This window comes from Pogoniulus pusillus, chromosome 2 (genome assembly GCF_015220805.1).
Source record: "Pogoniulus pusillus isolate bPogPus1 chromosome 2, bPogPus1.pri, whole genome shotgun sequence".
In the NCBI taxonomy this organism is placed as follows: Eukaryota; Metazoa; Chordata; class Aves; order Piciformes; family Lybiidae; genus Pogoniulus; species Pogoniulus pusillus.
In genome coordinates, this window is record NC_087265.1 from 10,226,554 (window position 1) to 10,242,512 (window position 15,959).

Sequence of the window (15,959 nt, forward strand, 5' to 3'; positions counted from 1 at the left end):
CAGGAAAACTGAACACAGAGATATCTGGATTTTGGAAGTTTGCCTTGACTCTATTTTACTGTGGCTGTGTTTTTTTTTTTAAACCAACAAAGTCCTACAGCTCTTCAGAGGAGGTTATTTGTACACAATTACCCTGAGAAGCCATGATCTCTGAATGCAGCCTTTCTATTGTCATCTCTTGAATAGCTGAGCTTCAGTTTTGTGCTACCGGCATTCAGCAGCATTGATCAGTTTTGCCTTTGACACTAGGTTAATACTTTTTCAGAGAAGAGGAAAGCAAATTTTACTGAACACCAGTCACTAAAGCCTTTGCTTTTATCTCTTTCCCAGAAAGCAGCACCTAAAAGAAAAAAATGTAGTAGTGGCAGAGGGTGGGTGTCCTATTCAGCTGAATTACAAGAGCTCAGTCTGCTTCTGTTTCACGTTTCCTGCTCAGCCCCTGCTACTCATTCTGGCGCATTCATTGTTGTAGTTGTCTTCTGTAATTTGAAGCCCTGATCAGGGAAATAGATGGATGAAGACAGCAGAGACAAAAATCATACCCAGCATATGACATACTCGTCTTTGGGCACCTCTCCAACAAAGTCTTTGAAGAAAGGCAGCTGAGTGGAACCATTAGAGAAATGAACCAAGAGGAGTCAATGAAGCTGAATTTTAAGAACATGAGCTGGAGCCACATTCTGGAATCTAATCAATTAGGTTAGTCTTTCAATTTTTATTCTATCCCTAAACTTTACCCTTCGCAGCAAGGAAAAACCCCAGCCAATTTCCAGCCTATGAAGAAGCATCTAATTTTCTTGTAACTGAAGTCCCACCATTGTCAGGTTATACTGTGTCTGAGTCATCTCTAGATGACAACCATGTATTTTTCACAACTATTTGAAGTAATCTGCCTCCTGAAAACCCTTTTGCCAAGTGTCTTATGAAACACATTTCTTTAGTGATCTCTGGAAAGGCTATTTCTACACACAATACCTTTATTCTGAGAAAAAAAATGTATCTGCCAGCACAAGTATATGGGGGCAAAATGGCACTCCATCTTAAGTTCTGAAAAGTCTTTTTAATTTCTGACTCAAGGTTATATCTAGCTTTCATTCATCATAGAATAATAGAGAGGTAGGAGTTGGAAGTGATCGCTTGACAGCATCAAGTCTAACCCACTCTGCCAAAGCAGTATCACCTAGGACAGGTCACACAGGAACCCATTCAGACAGGTCTTGAAAGTCTCCAGAGAAGGAAACACCACAACCTCTCTGGACAGCCTGTTCCAGTGCTTGATCACCCTTACAGTAAAGGAGTTTTTCCTCATGTTGAAGTGGAACTTCCTGTGTTGCAGTTTAACTATTGCCCTTTGTCCTATTACCAAACATCACTGAAAAGAGACTGCCTCCTCCTTCTTCTTGACACGCACTATTCAGATATTAGTAAACATTAATAGAATCTCTTCTCAATTCTCTCTTTTCCAGACTAAACAGCCCCAGGTCTGTCAGTCTTCCCTCATAACACAGATATTCTGGTCCCTTGATTATACTCATAGCCCTCATCCTCTTTTATGCCTAGGTACAGCTGTGTTCATGGTGCTAACAGTGACATCAGCATTGTTATAGAATAGCCTGAAATTGTTGTAGCCATTGCCACCAAAACGTGGCAGAAGAGAGGCCAGGTAGCTGTCTCGGTTCTAATTTAAATTCCCAGAGACTCAAATATAGTTGATAAAACCAATAACAATTTATAGAATGCCCTTCCCCCTTCTTTCCCAAATGAAAAAAGAATTAGATGGAGAGAGAGGAAAGGTATGCAGACCCAAATAAATAATCTCACTGCGATTTGGAAGTTAGAAGAAAAAAAGTTTAACAATAAATAAAAGCTATATGAGGTAGGGAAGTTACAAAGATGTAGGGAAGGGAAAATAAGATATAAAACATGTAAATATACAACCAGATTTGGGAGACAGACCACCCTGGGGAGGGGTCAAGGCCACCTAGGGTCAATTCACTGAGCCTTTCCAGACCTTCGCTTTTGCCTGGTTTATTTGGATTTGAGGTAAGGTCTCTCTTTGCTTTTACAGCACTTACTGGAGTCACAGTAAAGCCTCTAGCTACTACTGCTCCATAAAGCAAGCCAAATCTGAAGTTACCTATACCATATCCCATCACTGCTGCTGTCTTCAATTCAACACCAATGAGAAATATAAACCCCACTACCCCACTGCATTTTTCAGATGAAGGCACTGCCATAGATCATGGTAAGCAGTTCCCTCCCCTGCCCACTAAGGATGCTGTAGAATATTTGCTGTCCAGCCATGTAGGTAAAATTCATTTTGCATCTGAAGTTCCCAAAGCAGAAAAGCTGCAGTTCTGTAGTGACAGGAAAGAGATGGCAGAGAGAATTTTATCTTCCCTGCTTGACATGGGTCTGGTACCAGCATGGCCTCCAGTTAGTTAGGTCCAGATGCAGCTTTGGCTTTTGCCAGCTGCTGCATCTACAGCAGTGCTTCAATGAATCCACCTTCATATCAGCCCGAGTACTCTGGTACTTCTCTTCTTTGGAAGGAAGAGTTTGAAGTGGCTGATCAATTCATCACAGTCATGAGACAGAAAAAGGCTGCCCAGACGCTGCTTGGCAAACAGTGTATCACCCACAGTGCCTGGAGGCCCCATGCAGTGGGACCCCCTGTGCTGTATAAACAGAAGAGCATTGCTCTAAAGAACAAACTAGAAGTGTACACAAGAAAAGCAGAGGATGTAGCAACAGTGAAGGATTTTCTTATTTCCAAATAGTCACTATGTTGAGGCTGCTTCATACAAAATAATTAAGGCTTTTAACAGAAGCATAATACTGAAGCTGTGAAGGGAAACATTACAGAAACTTTGGAAGCAATACATTTTTTGCCTGGAATAGTCAACACTCACTGCACTGTAGAGTATGAATTCAGGTCAGTCAGATCTAGTTTGATGACAAACCATACAGCTGCTTTTGTATAAGAGTGGCTTGGTATAACTGACCAGATTAAGAAGAATGTAGCCATGGCTAGCAAGCAGGCACTGCTGGTGTGGAGCCTCTGGTGCCTAGGCCATCCCACCAGCAGCTTACTTGGAGGCTTGTCCCCTACTGCTTCCCTTTCCCAGTGGCCTTTCCCAATTAACCTTCCCTAAAGATTTTTAACTTGCATAGTTTCAGCAATGAAAGTGCCTTCTGTTTGTAACATGGATAATTATTGCGCTAGCTGGATCTCTCATTTTAGGATTCTCCCATTACATTCCCCTCCTTTGCCTGCTACAACCCAGTTACAATAAAAACAATACATATAAGCCTCCATACTCATCCTTTCTTAAGACCTCACTGCTATAGGTGCAAGGGCCTCAGCTCAGGTGTTAGAGCAGCAAGACATCCGCAGCAGCACTATGCCCTTTACAACCACAGTAGAAAGACAAAACCACAGGAGCACCATGCCCTTTACAATCACAATAGAAAGAAAACCACAGGAGAAAGATATGATCAAGTAGCCTCAAAGACTGAATCAGTCCCCATCATCAGGGTGGGTTGAGCACTAAGAGGTTTTAAATAAACTAAAAGCTTGTGCTTCATCAAAGTGCCATTAACCAAGTCTTTCCATAAACACTACAGCTATCCAGTTTCTGCTGCTGGCAGAGAAACTTTTATTAACAAATGCTGCTCTGAACTACTCAAAAAAAAATAAGTTTAACTGTTTTTTCCCTGCTATTCATCACAAGCAACACACTCAAACAGACCTATGCAGAACTTCATTAGAATAAAGATTTGGTGTCCCAATGTGAGCAAAGCTGCTTTAACAACAACAAACTCAGGTAACCCACATAGTGTCAAACCCATTCCACCTATGCTGCTCATATGGATGGGCTGACCCCCTGGAGGCTTGAGTTATTCTGCATAACTCAGGAGCTGATTACATAAATCACATAACAGAGGGACTGTAGAAACTATACCCAAGTCAACCCAAACCCATGAAATGCCTTATTTCAGGAGTAGGAGAATTAAGCAGTGACTTACATGAATTCATATATCACGTTTTTCTTGAAACCACCAGCAATAGTGGGAGGGAAGTTGGAAGGCATAGAAGTGCACAGTCTGATTCATAAAACCAGAACTGATTTTGTCAAAAACTCTTGGACAAATTTGCATTTCTTTAGTGGGACAAATCTAACGACATTTGTGCCCTTGGAAGCACCCTCTCCCCAACATCAGGCACAGAGTTGGCATGGCAGCCACTGGGCTAGGACCCTCTCCACCATGAGCATAACAAGGTAGCCAGAAACAGAAGAAACCAACACTTCTACACTAAGCCAATCAAACCATCTTTGCTTTAAGCCAAAAGATTCAGACCTTGAAGCCAACTTCCTTGGACAAAAGCTCTTCCCCATATGAACCCAGCCTGCCCAGCACAATGATACTGTCTTTGGTTGGCCTCTCATCACCCTCCTCCATCATGGCAGTGGTGTTGCTCCATCTGCAGCCCATCCTGCAAGCATCACTTCTACCTATGGCAAGAAGTCTTTCAACATTTACAATAAATTTTCATGAATTTTTGGAAGGTCACATGAGTGTGACACCAAGAAAGCATCAGCTCCTTCTTGTGCCTTCCTCTGCTTAGCTTTTTCTCATCGTCAGGAGATTTATGAATGTAATTTCCATTTTATAGAACTTATCACTTTTAACAACTAGAAGAAGAAAATGCTAAATTGCTTTTATTGCTGTTAGATGTTCAAAGACATCATGCTATATACTGTCATTTACATTTCACATTAAAAGTGAAATATGTTGGGAATGCACAAGTATTTGTTTTAATTTGACCCATCTGTTAAATGAAAAACAAATCTAAATCACTATATTTAAATTCAGCAATTTGTAAACAATTTATATGTTCATTTCTTCTGGGTTAAAAACTGCCCTAAAGCATCACTCTTATGAAATCTCCAAATTAAATTGCTTTGCGTTGTTCTCAGGGATGAAGGCCACTCTTTCTTCCTCTTCAGATTATTTATTTGCCTACCCAAGTAAATTAGCAAGACTTGTGTTAAGAGTCTTGCCACTAAAGTAATTTTGGGAAATTCATGGATCTATCTACTGGCTCCTGAGACAGCACAGAGGAAGTGACATATATGAGCAGCAAATTCCCTTAAGATAAAGGACAAGCCAATCATTTTAATGTAGCTCTTAACACTTCTGCAAGCAGTAGTAAGCCTGTCCTGTTCCAAGCTAGACCATTATCAAGCAAGAATAATCAAGGAGGGGGAAAAAGGCCACAGCAATTTACCTCTCAACCTAGATAGAATTTGCTACAGGATTTGGATCTTAGACTGGACTTTAATGTAGCTGTGGATGATAGTTTAAAGAAAGAGAGATATGTAGACATTTAAGGATCCCTCAGTAGCACTTAGCTTAAAGAGCAGAGCCTTATCTCTTTGGCTGCCTTCTCCAACGTGCTGTATTTAGCATTAGCTGCTACACCTCTAGCCCAGGAATCGGTATTTCAGTGGAGTACAGATACCAAGAGACTTTTTAATCACCCTGATATGTGGCATATCATCACAGACTAACACACCTTGCACAAGGAGATGATTTCTTGGTTGATGTACACTCTGAGCATGAGGAAGGGTTCTGTGTAGGTTGGAGTGTCACAAGGAAGGGCTCTGCATAGTCTAGAGTGTCTCATCTCCATCTGAAGCCCTTGTCATCCTCTCTGATGATACAGTGTGCAACATCACCCTTTCCTCAAACCTTCAAGTCATATGCCTCATCTGTGTGACAGGTCTGTACCACGTTCCCAACTCTAACACAGGTGCAGCAGAGAAGGACCTGGGTGCACCCTGGGCTCCTTACCCACTGCTTCACATCCCAGCCATAGACCATAGAAAAAGCAGGACTAGAGGCAAAGAAAAAAAAAACAACCAACCAACCATATATATATATATAAACAGAACATGCTTAAAGCTGTAAAAACAGAAAGACCCACAAGTTTCTATTCCTCCTCTGCAAGAGCAGAGCACCAAGAATCAACACAAAACTAGGATCTCTACAGTGCATACATACTTTAGATGGTTCATTTTTTGCAGAATCATATCAAGCAACCCAACAAAACAAGAAGGAGCAGTAATACAGCCACAGAATGACTAAGGGTGCCTCTAAGAGCATCAACTAACATGGCGAGTACATGGATCACAGCCTAGAATGATTCCAAGATGGTGAAGTGACAGCTTGATGAGGTTTTGTCTGACAAATGTGGCAAGAGATATCAGAATCAAACATAATTCCAAGGTTACGGGCCTCCAAATAAAATCAGTGGGAAAAATAATCAAAGATGGCAACAGCAATTTGCAAGATCTCCAATCCAACTTTCTTAAGGCTCAAATGCAATACAGCCACAACTGAACAAATACACTCTAAGAAGCATGCTTGATTAACAGGGACATGCCTTTGGAGTGGGACAAGCATCAGATCTTGCAAGACAGACTTCCCTCTCATCGAGATCTTTACTAAATATGTGTGTGTATACATATATATATAGTATTTAACTGAGAAATATGTGAGTAGAGCTACTTTACATCCAGGCAACTGCTGCCTATTGCTGGCCCAAAGGTCAGGCAGCAACACTCTGTTACCCATATAGCAGCACGTAGGCAATGAAACAACATAAATATCAGACAGTAAATTAGTTTTTCCTTCTTCTTTCCTCCCACCTGTACTAATAACAAAAGCAGCAACTAAAAAACATGCAAGGAAATGAGATTCCTTAAAATATACCATCACAACCAAAAGCATCACTCTTCTTCCTCTTGCATCAGTTTCAGAATTAGTGAGATAAAATGGACACCTCTAGGTTTCCTCTCCATGAGATAAAGGAGCAAGGAGAAGAATAAAAAAAGCGGACAGGTGTCTTACCTAGGAATAAAGTGATCTGTCTCCTGGAGCTCTTGCCCTCTGAGCTCTCATTTTTTCTCAGGTACTGCTCCTGGTGTCTTAGTCCACCTTTCACTGTCACAGTTCCTTCCTTGTGGATTGTCAGAGTTTTCATCATGCTGCGGCACATGAAAGTGACAGATGCCAGCACTATGATGTACACAGCAAAGGCACTGAAGATGCTGGCCTGAAAGACAGACCACTTGGAGGAGAGGCTGGTACAGATGGTTGTGTTGTACTTCAGCTCAGGGAGGTGGTGCCTGGGTGTAGGCTTGACACAAGCAGTTGTACCGTGGTAGCCCTCGATGGTTTCCAGGGGATATTCTGTTCCCATGGCAAAAAGCAGAGGCAGAGCCACTATGACAGATGTCCCCCAGACAAAGGCAATGAGCAGCTTCACTGTGCGGGGTCCAGAGAAAGACTTGAACTTGAAGGGGTGGCAGATAGCCACATACCTTTCAAAGCTGAGAGTGGCAACATGCAGCACAGTAGCATAACTGCAGGCTTCAAAGAGAAAGTAGTAGAGCTTGCAAGCCATGTTGCCATTGGGTGTGGAAAAGGGGCTCCAGATGGCACTGAAGAACTCCATGGGCATGCCTAGCAGGATGACCAGCAGGTCAGAGCAAGCCAGGCTCACCATGTGGTCTGTGACCTCCTTCTGCAGGTAGCCTTTCTTCTGCAGAATCCTGGTGGCCTTGATGGTGATACTGTTGCCCAAGATGCCCGCAACAAAAATGCAGATATACACTGACGCCAAAGTGATCTTGATCCAAAGGGACACCTCAAATTCAGGAATGTGGCTGTGGTCAATGAGATGAGAACAGTCTGAAGGAGAGGTCTGTCCTGCCATGAGCAGCTCCTGAGGGAAGAAGAGACTTCCTGCCCCCTCTGATCTTCAAATTTACGGCAAATAGATCCTTCCTCACTTTGCCCTTTCACCAAGACACACAGGTCAGAGAAGTCGGCTTACAACTAATAGGTCTCAGTCAGCCACACCTGTGGGTTTTATTAGCAGCAGCCAGTAAGTCAGTAAGCCGAGTGGGAAAGCGTTTCAGCTCTTACCTATCCTTACGGTAAACACCTCTCGCTCATTCTGGATTTTCCGCCTCCTTTCTCTGCCGAGCGAAGCTGCTGTTCAGTAGCCCTTTGCGGAGCGAACCGCTCCCCTTCCACCGCGCTGCTGTGCAGGCAAGGGCAGCTTTGGGCCCGGCCCCAGCAGGCGGAAGTCACTTTCTGTGCGGTAATAGCTGCTGTTAACCATTAACCTTGATCTTGGCTATCTCTAGCTATTGGCAGGCAGGTGGGGTGAGGGAGGGAAGTGGAAAAAAAAATCCGGCAAGCCACTCATGTCTTGACATTCACTTCCTGTAATAGGAGCTCCTTCTCAGGCACGAAAAAGTAAAGGGGTTAGGCTGGTGCGGTCAATCCGAATGTGTGAACAGGCACTGAAGAGAAAGTGTCTGCTCGTGAGATGACATTAACTTGGCTTCAGACTTTACTTCTACTATGTGTTAATGCCTGCATGCTTTGCTGCTTTACATTTCCCCTAACGAAGACCTCGGCATCTGCCGCAGCAGGTTCTTACACAGCTTCTGCAGCCACAAAATGATTTACATCAACAGGAGGTTCTGTTTTTCCACTTGCTGCTGAGTGGACTAGTGGCTTTCTAAAATAACTGTTCAGACTCTGAAGAGTGTTCTCAGAAGTTATATAACAATAAGCTGAACTTTAGATGTAGCCCATCAGCAGCCTCCCTTTTAAATTTCCATTGTCTCATGTTAGATAACAAAAATAATGAATTTAGTAATCCCAATCATGCTCATGCTTTCAGATAATCCCAAAGCAGCAGGGGATGAAAATGCACTTCCCCCTCCTGCGTCTCACCCCAAGGGGAATGAATTTAATGCACTCTTTAGTTTTAGTTTCAAACCATAGCACTGAAGGCTCCCAAGGTAACCCCTGGAAACATTTAATTAGAGGGTGTGTATATGGATTAGGAAACCTTTAAATTACAATGCAAAACGGCAGAACATCTTTTGCAGCTACAATCAAGAGAGAGGCCCCAGTACAGTGATCTCCTCCAATACCAACTCTAAGAACACTGGGTTCACAAAGTGATTTTTATTAACTAGACAAGCTCATGTGACACTTTCAGCTCATGATAAAAGAGAAACATTAGAAAGCTGTTATTAAGTAGTCTCCTCACATTCAGTGGCTACCACTGTATCTCAGCAGCCCAAGTATATACTGAACAAAAGATGCCCAAACCAGGATAATCAGCACCTGTTTCTATGCATTATTTATGCATCCCTGTTTCAGAAAAATCACAAACCTTGCACAACTTCAAGCTTGGTAGTCCCAGTCATCTTTCCTTATGTTTGATAATTCACATTTGTTCTGCTCAGACAAGCTTTCTATTATTACCCAATTTCTTTCACTTAATTTTACTTTATAAAAGTGTGAACAAAGATTACATATGCATGACTGAATTGTGGAAATGAAGCTAATTAAAATTTGCTGCTTACCATCAAAAGGGAAAAAGGGAGAGAGCAAAAGAGAGAGAGGACCCAATAGGATTAGATCTCCCCCTCTTTCCACACCAATTATAAAATGCAGAACACAGTTTTGCAGCTTTCAATATTATCTTTAGAACATACACAAAGTTTATTAACTTTCTAATAAAGAGCTGGGGCCACAAAGGAGATAGGGAGGAAAGAGGAAAATGTGGATACTCATAGACTGGGACCATTGCAAAAATTGTACATAGGTTACTGGACTGGATAAACCACTAGTGACTATTCCAGAGATAGGTATAAAATACCTACCATGGGTGATTACATAAAAATATATCTTCCTGGTGGGAGACATTTTCCCCAACTATATGTGCTTAATGCCTCTCTGTGGCATGGAAGTTAAGAGCTCACAGCCATTATCCTGGTGAATTTGATAGCAATTTATAAATGTATGAATTGTGTAATGGTCTCATTTAAGGGAATTTGCTAAGTTTTCCTTGACACCTTGTAGCATTGAGTTAATTTTTGTGGTACTGTCTTTCCCTGAGCAGTTTTGAAAGTGGATGTGGCCAGTGCAGTTGTACCGGGGAGAATACTGCACGAGGTCCCTTCTGACCCAGTTTGTTGCAGTCGCACACTATGGCTTCAGCTACCAGTACCAAATCGAGTCAAGAGTGTTAGGGACAGAGATCACTGAATTGCTTTCTGAAGTTAGCCCACGTGGATGCTGCACACTGTGACCAATCATTTGTCAACCCCTTGGTGAGAAAACCTGGAAGTCACAGACTACTTGGGCACAGGGTAGGAGTTGATTCTGCTCACCACTCCCTCAGCCACAGTTGTGCTTACTTGATAACTTGCAGTGGTGCAGTTGTTGGTAAGAGGTGACAAGTGGTGGGAGACAGAAAAAGGCTGAGGTGGAGTATGGATTGTTGTCATTGTAGTACATAAGGTGATTTTTCACTTTCGGAGGTAATAAAGCTGCTGTGAACATCTGCCCCAGTTTGTTCTCCAACAGTCTACAAGGTTTCCTGAGGGGCGGTTTGCTGTCTTGAGTGGCCCTTGGATAATAACCAGATGAAAAGTCTTTTGTGACAGAAGACAGTGGAGTTACATCATCAGTCTTCTAGGCCATTACACAAAACTCACCTTCTACACCTTGTGTAGTGCAGCATCCAGCACTCCACCATGCCTGTGGGCTGCTGGCTGAGCTGAAGGGTGGGAGGAGCTGCAAGGCACTCACTCTTTGGCCAGTTGCCACCTCATTAAAACCCAAGTCCCCCAAACTCCTGATGAGGTTGTGCCCCTGGAAATGGCATTTAGCACTAGTTGTAGCTGGAATGAGTCTTGGAAAAACAAACCCATTTGACAGATGCTGTAGCATTTTAGGTAAGTGGATTGTAGATGAACCTTTTCCAGTGTGCAGGGATATCGTATTCCTACCGCCTTGTAAATGGACTTTCTTCCCCAGCTGTGCAGTGCCAGCATGTGGATTGGCTCGGGGTGCCCAGTCTGCAGAATCGTTCTGTGGTTATTTCTCAATTACCATACAGGACGGGTGCCAGGGTGCTGTGATTGGTGGAGAGGCATTACCACACTTGCGTTATCTCGGCAGAATTATTTCTCGATAGCCGCGCTGTGAATATGCAAATCCACCCTAATTGGCTACGCTAATCACACTGCTCTGACGGGTTTCTGTTCTCAAATTGTTCAAGCTACTTGACAGGAACAAAGAAAATAACTTGGTTTCTTACTCCTTTTAGCTGAAAAACTCTAAAACTTAAATGGAAAAAAAAAGGAGAGCTATCTCAAAAGCAGAGGAAATGAGGCTCTGAAAGGGATTAAGGGTTTTTTTTTCAGATAAAAACACACTGACTTCTTCTTCTTGCCAGTCTTTACCATTCTCCATCTCAGCAAACCTCTTGTCCCTAGAATAGCTGTGATACCTTTGTCTTGCCAGTATTTGTTTAGAGAAAGTGAATCCTGGGCTTGTTCAATTCCCTTTGAAACACAAGGTAAACAAAATTGAGATTGCTCTTCTGTAGAAAGCAGCTACTCTGATCTGCACAGGCAGAGGGGAAAGTGCTGTGGTAATAAGAGGAGGAAACAAGACAGGCAGAAGTGAAGCCTCCAAATGATTTTAAATGTTTTAAGAAATCAATTTGTGTGAGACAGCTCCTGTTGGCTTTTAAAATTATTTTTCATTAAAAGTTTAAATAATTAAAGACTGCATTCAGGCAGCATAAGGTTTCTTTCTGTTTTCTGAACTCAAACAAGCCTCCTCTTTACTGTTAAGATCCCTTTGTATTCTTCTGGTGAGTTAGTCTTGAATTGTATTTTTCTTCTTTTGGAAGATGATGGTGGTGGTGGTGGTTAATATTATAAACAAGTACAAGTAATTTGTGAAATTTATTTCTTCTTCATTTCCCTATGAGTTTGGGTTTGGGTAATATAGCATATGATGTTCTGTTAATGGCTTGGCTTCTTTTCTTCTGGCAACATGAGAGACTGGGTTATGCAATCTGGGCAATGGATGCGCTCTGTAACCCACATACCCATAATGAATTCTAATTAGATTACCTCTAGAAAGGTGACATATGGAAAGCTGCCATTTGTTATTTAACAATGTGCAGTGATACCTGCTGTAATGCCACGCTTTTGGAATATCATATTACGAGTGTTTTTTTATCTGGACAATAGAAAAAGCAGTTTCAAATATGCTTCCAGGATACACAGTACTCCAAATCATTCTGTCTAAATAGAGACCAAAGCATTTCACTACTTCTAGGGCATTTTACAAATTGGCAAGCAACTTGAGGGGGAACTGTGGACAGTGAGGCTCAATGGCTTATCTGAGATAGAGGAAACCTGTGCAACACCTGAGCCTTCTAACTGATATGCTAGATTCCAGCTAACTTCCTCACAGAGAAGGGCAACAAAGCTGGTGAGGGGCCTGGGGCACAAATCCTATGAGGAGAGGCTGAGGGAGCTGGGCCTGTTTAGCCTGGAGAAGAGAGGGCTCAGAGGTGATCTTATTACTGTCTACAACTACCTGAAGAGACATTGTAGTCAGGTGGGGTTGGCCTCTTCTCCCAGGTAACCAGCAATAGAACAAGGGGACACAGTCTCAAGTTGTGCCAGGGTAGGTATAGGCTGGATGTTAGGAAGAAGTTCTTCACAGAGAGAGTGATTTCCCATTGGAATGGGCTGCCCAGGGAGGTGGTGGAGTCACCGTCCCTGGGGGTCTTCAAGAAAAGCCTGGATGAGGCACTTAGTGCCATGGTCTAGTTGACTGAACAGAGCTGGGTGCTAGGTTGGACTGGATGCTCTTGGAGGTCTCTTCCAACCTGGTTGATTCTATGATTCTATGATTCTATGAGCTGCAGCATACTACAGAGCAAGAAATGCATTTACACAGCTGCTCACTAGTTGCTCTGGTTGTGATATTACTTCATAATAATTAGACTGCATTTACAGCATCAAACCGCATCATTATTGTACTTAATCATATCTGAAACTGTTGAACAATACACCACCTGCTTTCTGATCACCTCGGTAAATGGAAGACATCAAAGCTTTCACACCCTTACAGCATTGTCTGAAATAACCCAAAGGCACTAAGAGGTCTGTGGATTCTGTGATGAAGTTGGAGTGCACTTTGACTGGCAAGAAGGTGAAAGGGTCAATATTCTACTTTTTCGGTAAAGAAAGAGATGCACTTCTCTCTGTCCTTTATCATTGCAGTAGCTGTTAGGACAGGCAAGTAACTGCAACTATTCCAATACACAGAAAGAAGCTGATTAGAGAGGCTGGGAAACACAAGTAAAATAAGTCTCCTCCTGGAATGAGGTGCTCTGGTTTTGCATCCTTTGGGAATGATGTGCCAAAGGAAATTAGTTTATTAATATCCCATGTGAAAATTAATATTCTGTTATGAATTCTTAATTTTATATGACTTTTTTTTTTTTTTTAATCAGGAAAATTCCCTGAGATTCTTTGGATTTTTGGTAGACAGGCAGCAGTTGCATGGAAGGTATTTATAAACATGGAATTAACAGTTTAGATAATCAGAACTTGGAAAATAGGAACACAAAACCAGGAAAAATTCTAACTATGCTTATGGAGTCTTAGCATTAACTCTAGCATATGTACTCACGACACTTCGGTCTCTGAGTAAGTTTGGTACAAATATGCTTCCAAACCCATGATTATGATCCTGGAATAAAATATTCCAGGCAAAGAGAAGGAGAGAAGAACTGAGTTGCCACTAAGCTGCTGATGCAAGCTGCAAACACGTGGCTGCCGTGATTCCCTGTTAACAGGCCATGAATGGTGTGGTGCTCCCGGTGGAGACTCAGTGCAGAAAGGGGGTTTCAAAATCACACTCCCCCCTCCCATTGAATACATTCATTTGAAAATGAAACTGGCCAATAGGCATTACCATCGTTGTCCTGGCCAAGGAATTCAAAGCTTCCTGCCTCCTGTGACCACACAGGCATGCGGAGGGGCAGCACAAGACACCTGACACGTGGTGCTAAGCCCCTAGCTCTCAAAGCTTTGCTGGGGCTAAACCCTCCATTGTTTGCTCATCCACTCAACTCCTGAACCTGCAACAGGAGGAGGAGAGCAAGGGTTAAACCAGCCTGGCAGGATTTATGCCCTACCAGCACACGGGCCTGACAAAGGAACTTTAGCTTAAAACCAAAATGAACATTTAGGGTAAGCTTTGGTCTCAGCCATCACAAATCGACTGTATTGAACTTATTTCTTTAAATACCCACTCAGGCTGCCCTCTGTCTGAAACACAACAGCACCAAAGCACATCTGGCTCAAGAAATCACCACTGTGAGCCTGGAGACACAATTCCCAGCACACTGAATCAAATCTCATTTTTCTCACTGTAACTAAAACTGCCTTGTCCAAAGAGATGTTAACGGCTTCAAAATACAATTCAAAGCACCCATTTAAGAGCACACTAACTCTTATGCTATAGTTTTAAGATGTCAAGTAAAACTGTTCTATGCAGTGTAGTTTTCCAACTCATCTTTTAACAGAGGTTCATACTTTTGCATGTTGTTATGCTATTACGCTAGAAAGATTTTCATATTTCTTCCTCTGAATGTTGCTTAAAGTTAGAAACCAGAAAGACTGTCTGTAAAAATGCATCATCTCATAACCTGGATCCTCCATAATTTTTGTTATGAGTCTGCAAAGGCAATAATCTTTGGAAATGGCTGTCACATGCAGGTACCAAAACATGTTGCTTCAGAGTACACACCTTTTTTTTCCCCTAACAAGCCAACTAAGAATCTAAAAAATGCTGATGTCTCACTCGTGGTCTCATGAAAAACATCTCTTAATAGCAAAAGTAAGCTTTAGTGTTGCAAAGAGAAGCAAAATGAAATCTCCTTGCTTCCTTGTGCTTGTCATCTCATCACCATGCACTCATATGCCCAGCTGAAAATCATTCTGCCTTTCTGCAAAACCCAGCTGATGGCAGTGCTTTGACCTGCTTCTAGAGTCCTAGCAGCATGTCACCACAGCAAGGGCAGTTGTTACCTTGTCCCTTCTCATTTACAAGAAGTATGTGGTGTGAAGGCTCAGAATATTTTAAGGAACTTGTACATTACTGTTCCTTTGCAGGAACTTCAACAAATTCAATGTTAAATGGCTTGCAAAAAAGGCAGTGTTTCACCTGTTCCTGCAATTGTACAGCTGCCTCTGAGTAGAGCAGGACATCTGCCACTACATAGTAACTTGTGGGTATAGGAGAGCACACATCTGGTTTCTGAAATGGTAAAATCTATCAGATTTGAAATGTAGACAGAATTCAGGGCTTCAGTACTTGTTCTCAAGGAAAATACTAAGTGAATGTGAGGAGTTTTGGCTCCAGGGTATGCCATCACCACAGGATCTGTAGAACACTGAACCTTCAGTGACTGTCCAGGTGAACCAACAGACTCCAATTACTGACTTGGGTTGCTCCCATTACTGCTCTCCTCATGCTGATGTGTATCACCAGGGCTTCCTGGGGCAGGTGTTCTGTGTTGCTGCATGCTGGGTGGTTCCTCCACCCCAGCACACAGTAGTCAGGGAAATGCTTGAACACTTTGAGGAAAATCTGTTCCTGAATGTTTTAGCCTGCAGCCACACTCTCCAGGTTAGTAGGCTGGCATCTTAAACTAGAAGCAACACATTGGATCTAATGTCAAAGTCCCATGCACAGCAGATACAGCTAAAGCATTGCTGTGCAGGTGACTGGGGAAGTGAGCCTGGAGAGCCTTGAGTCACCACCTGAGGACAGGGGAGATAGTGTGGAACTTCTAGAGAGAGTCCTGTGGAGAGCTACAAAGACAGCGAGGGGACTAGAGCAAAGAGAAAAGAGAAGACTGAGAGGGAAACTTATCAGTGTTTTTCAATATCTAAAGGTCAGGTGTAAAGAGGATGATGCCAGACTCTTGTCAGTGGTGTGCAGTGATAGACAGGGGTCAAGGGGCATAGACTGGAACA

General features: G+C 42.6%; 1 protein-coding gene across 9 annotated transcripts in view; it reads right to left on the minus strand.

Moving 5' to 3' along the window:
• GPR39 (G protein-coupled receptor 39) overlaps nt 1-15,959 on the minus strand; it is an 88,368-nt gene that overhangs the window by 52,752 nt on the left and 19,657 nt on the right. For 7 of the 9 annotated variants that reach the window (XM_064156108.1, XM_064156100.1, XM_064156113.1 and 4 more), the window contains exon 1: nt 6,919-8,260. In XM_064156108.1, the coding sequence (XP_064012178.1) occupies nt 6,919-7,786 (868 nt within the window). In that variant the 5' untranslated portion in view covers nt 7,787-8,260. Of the gene's footprint in view, nt 1-6,918; nt 8,261-15,959 lie in introns of those variants that run through there. The other 2 variants (XM_064156057.1, XM_064156066.1) reach the window with 2 other exon arrangements.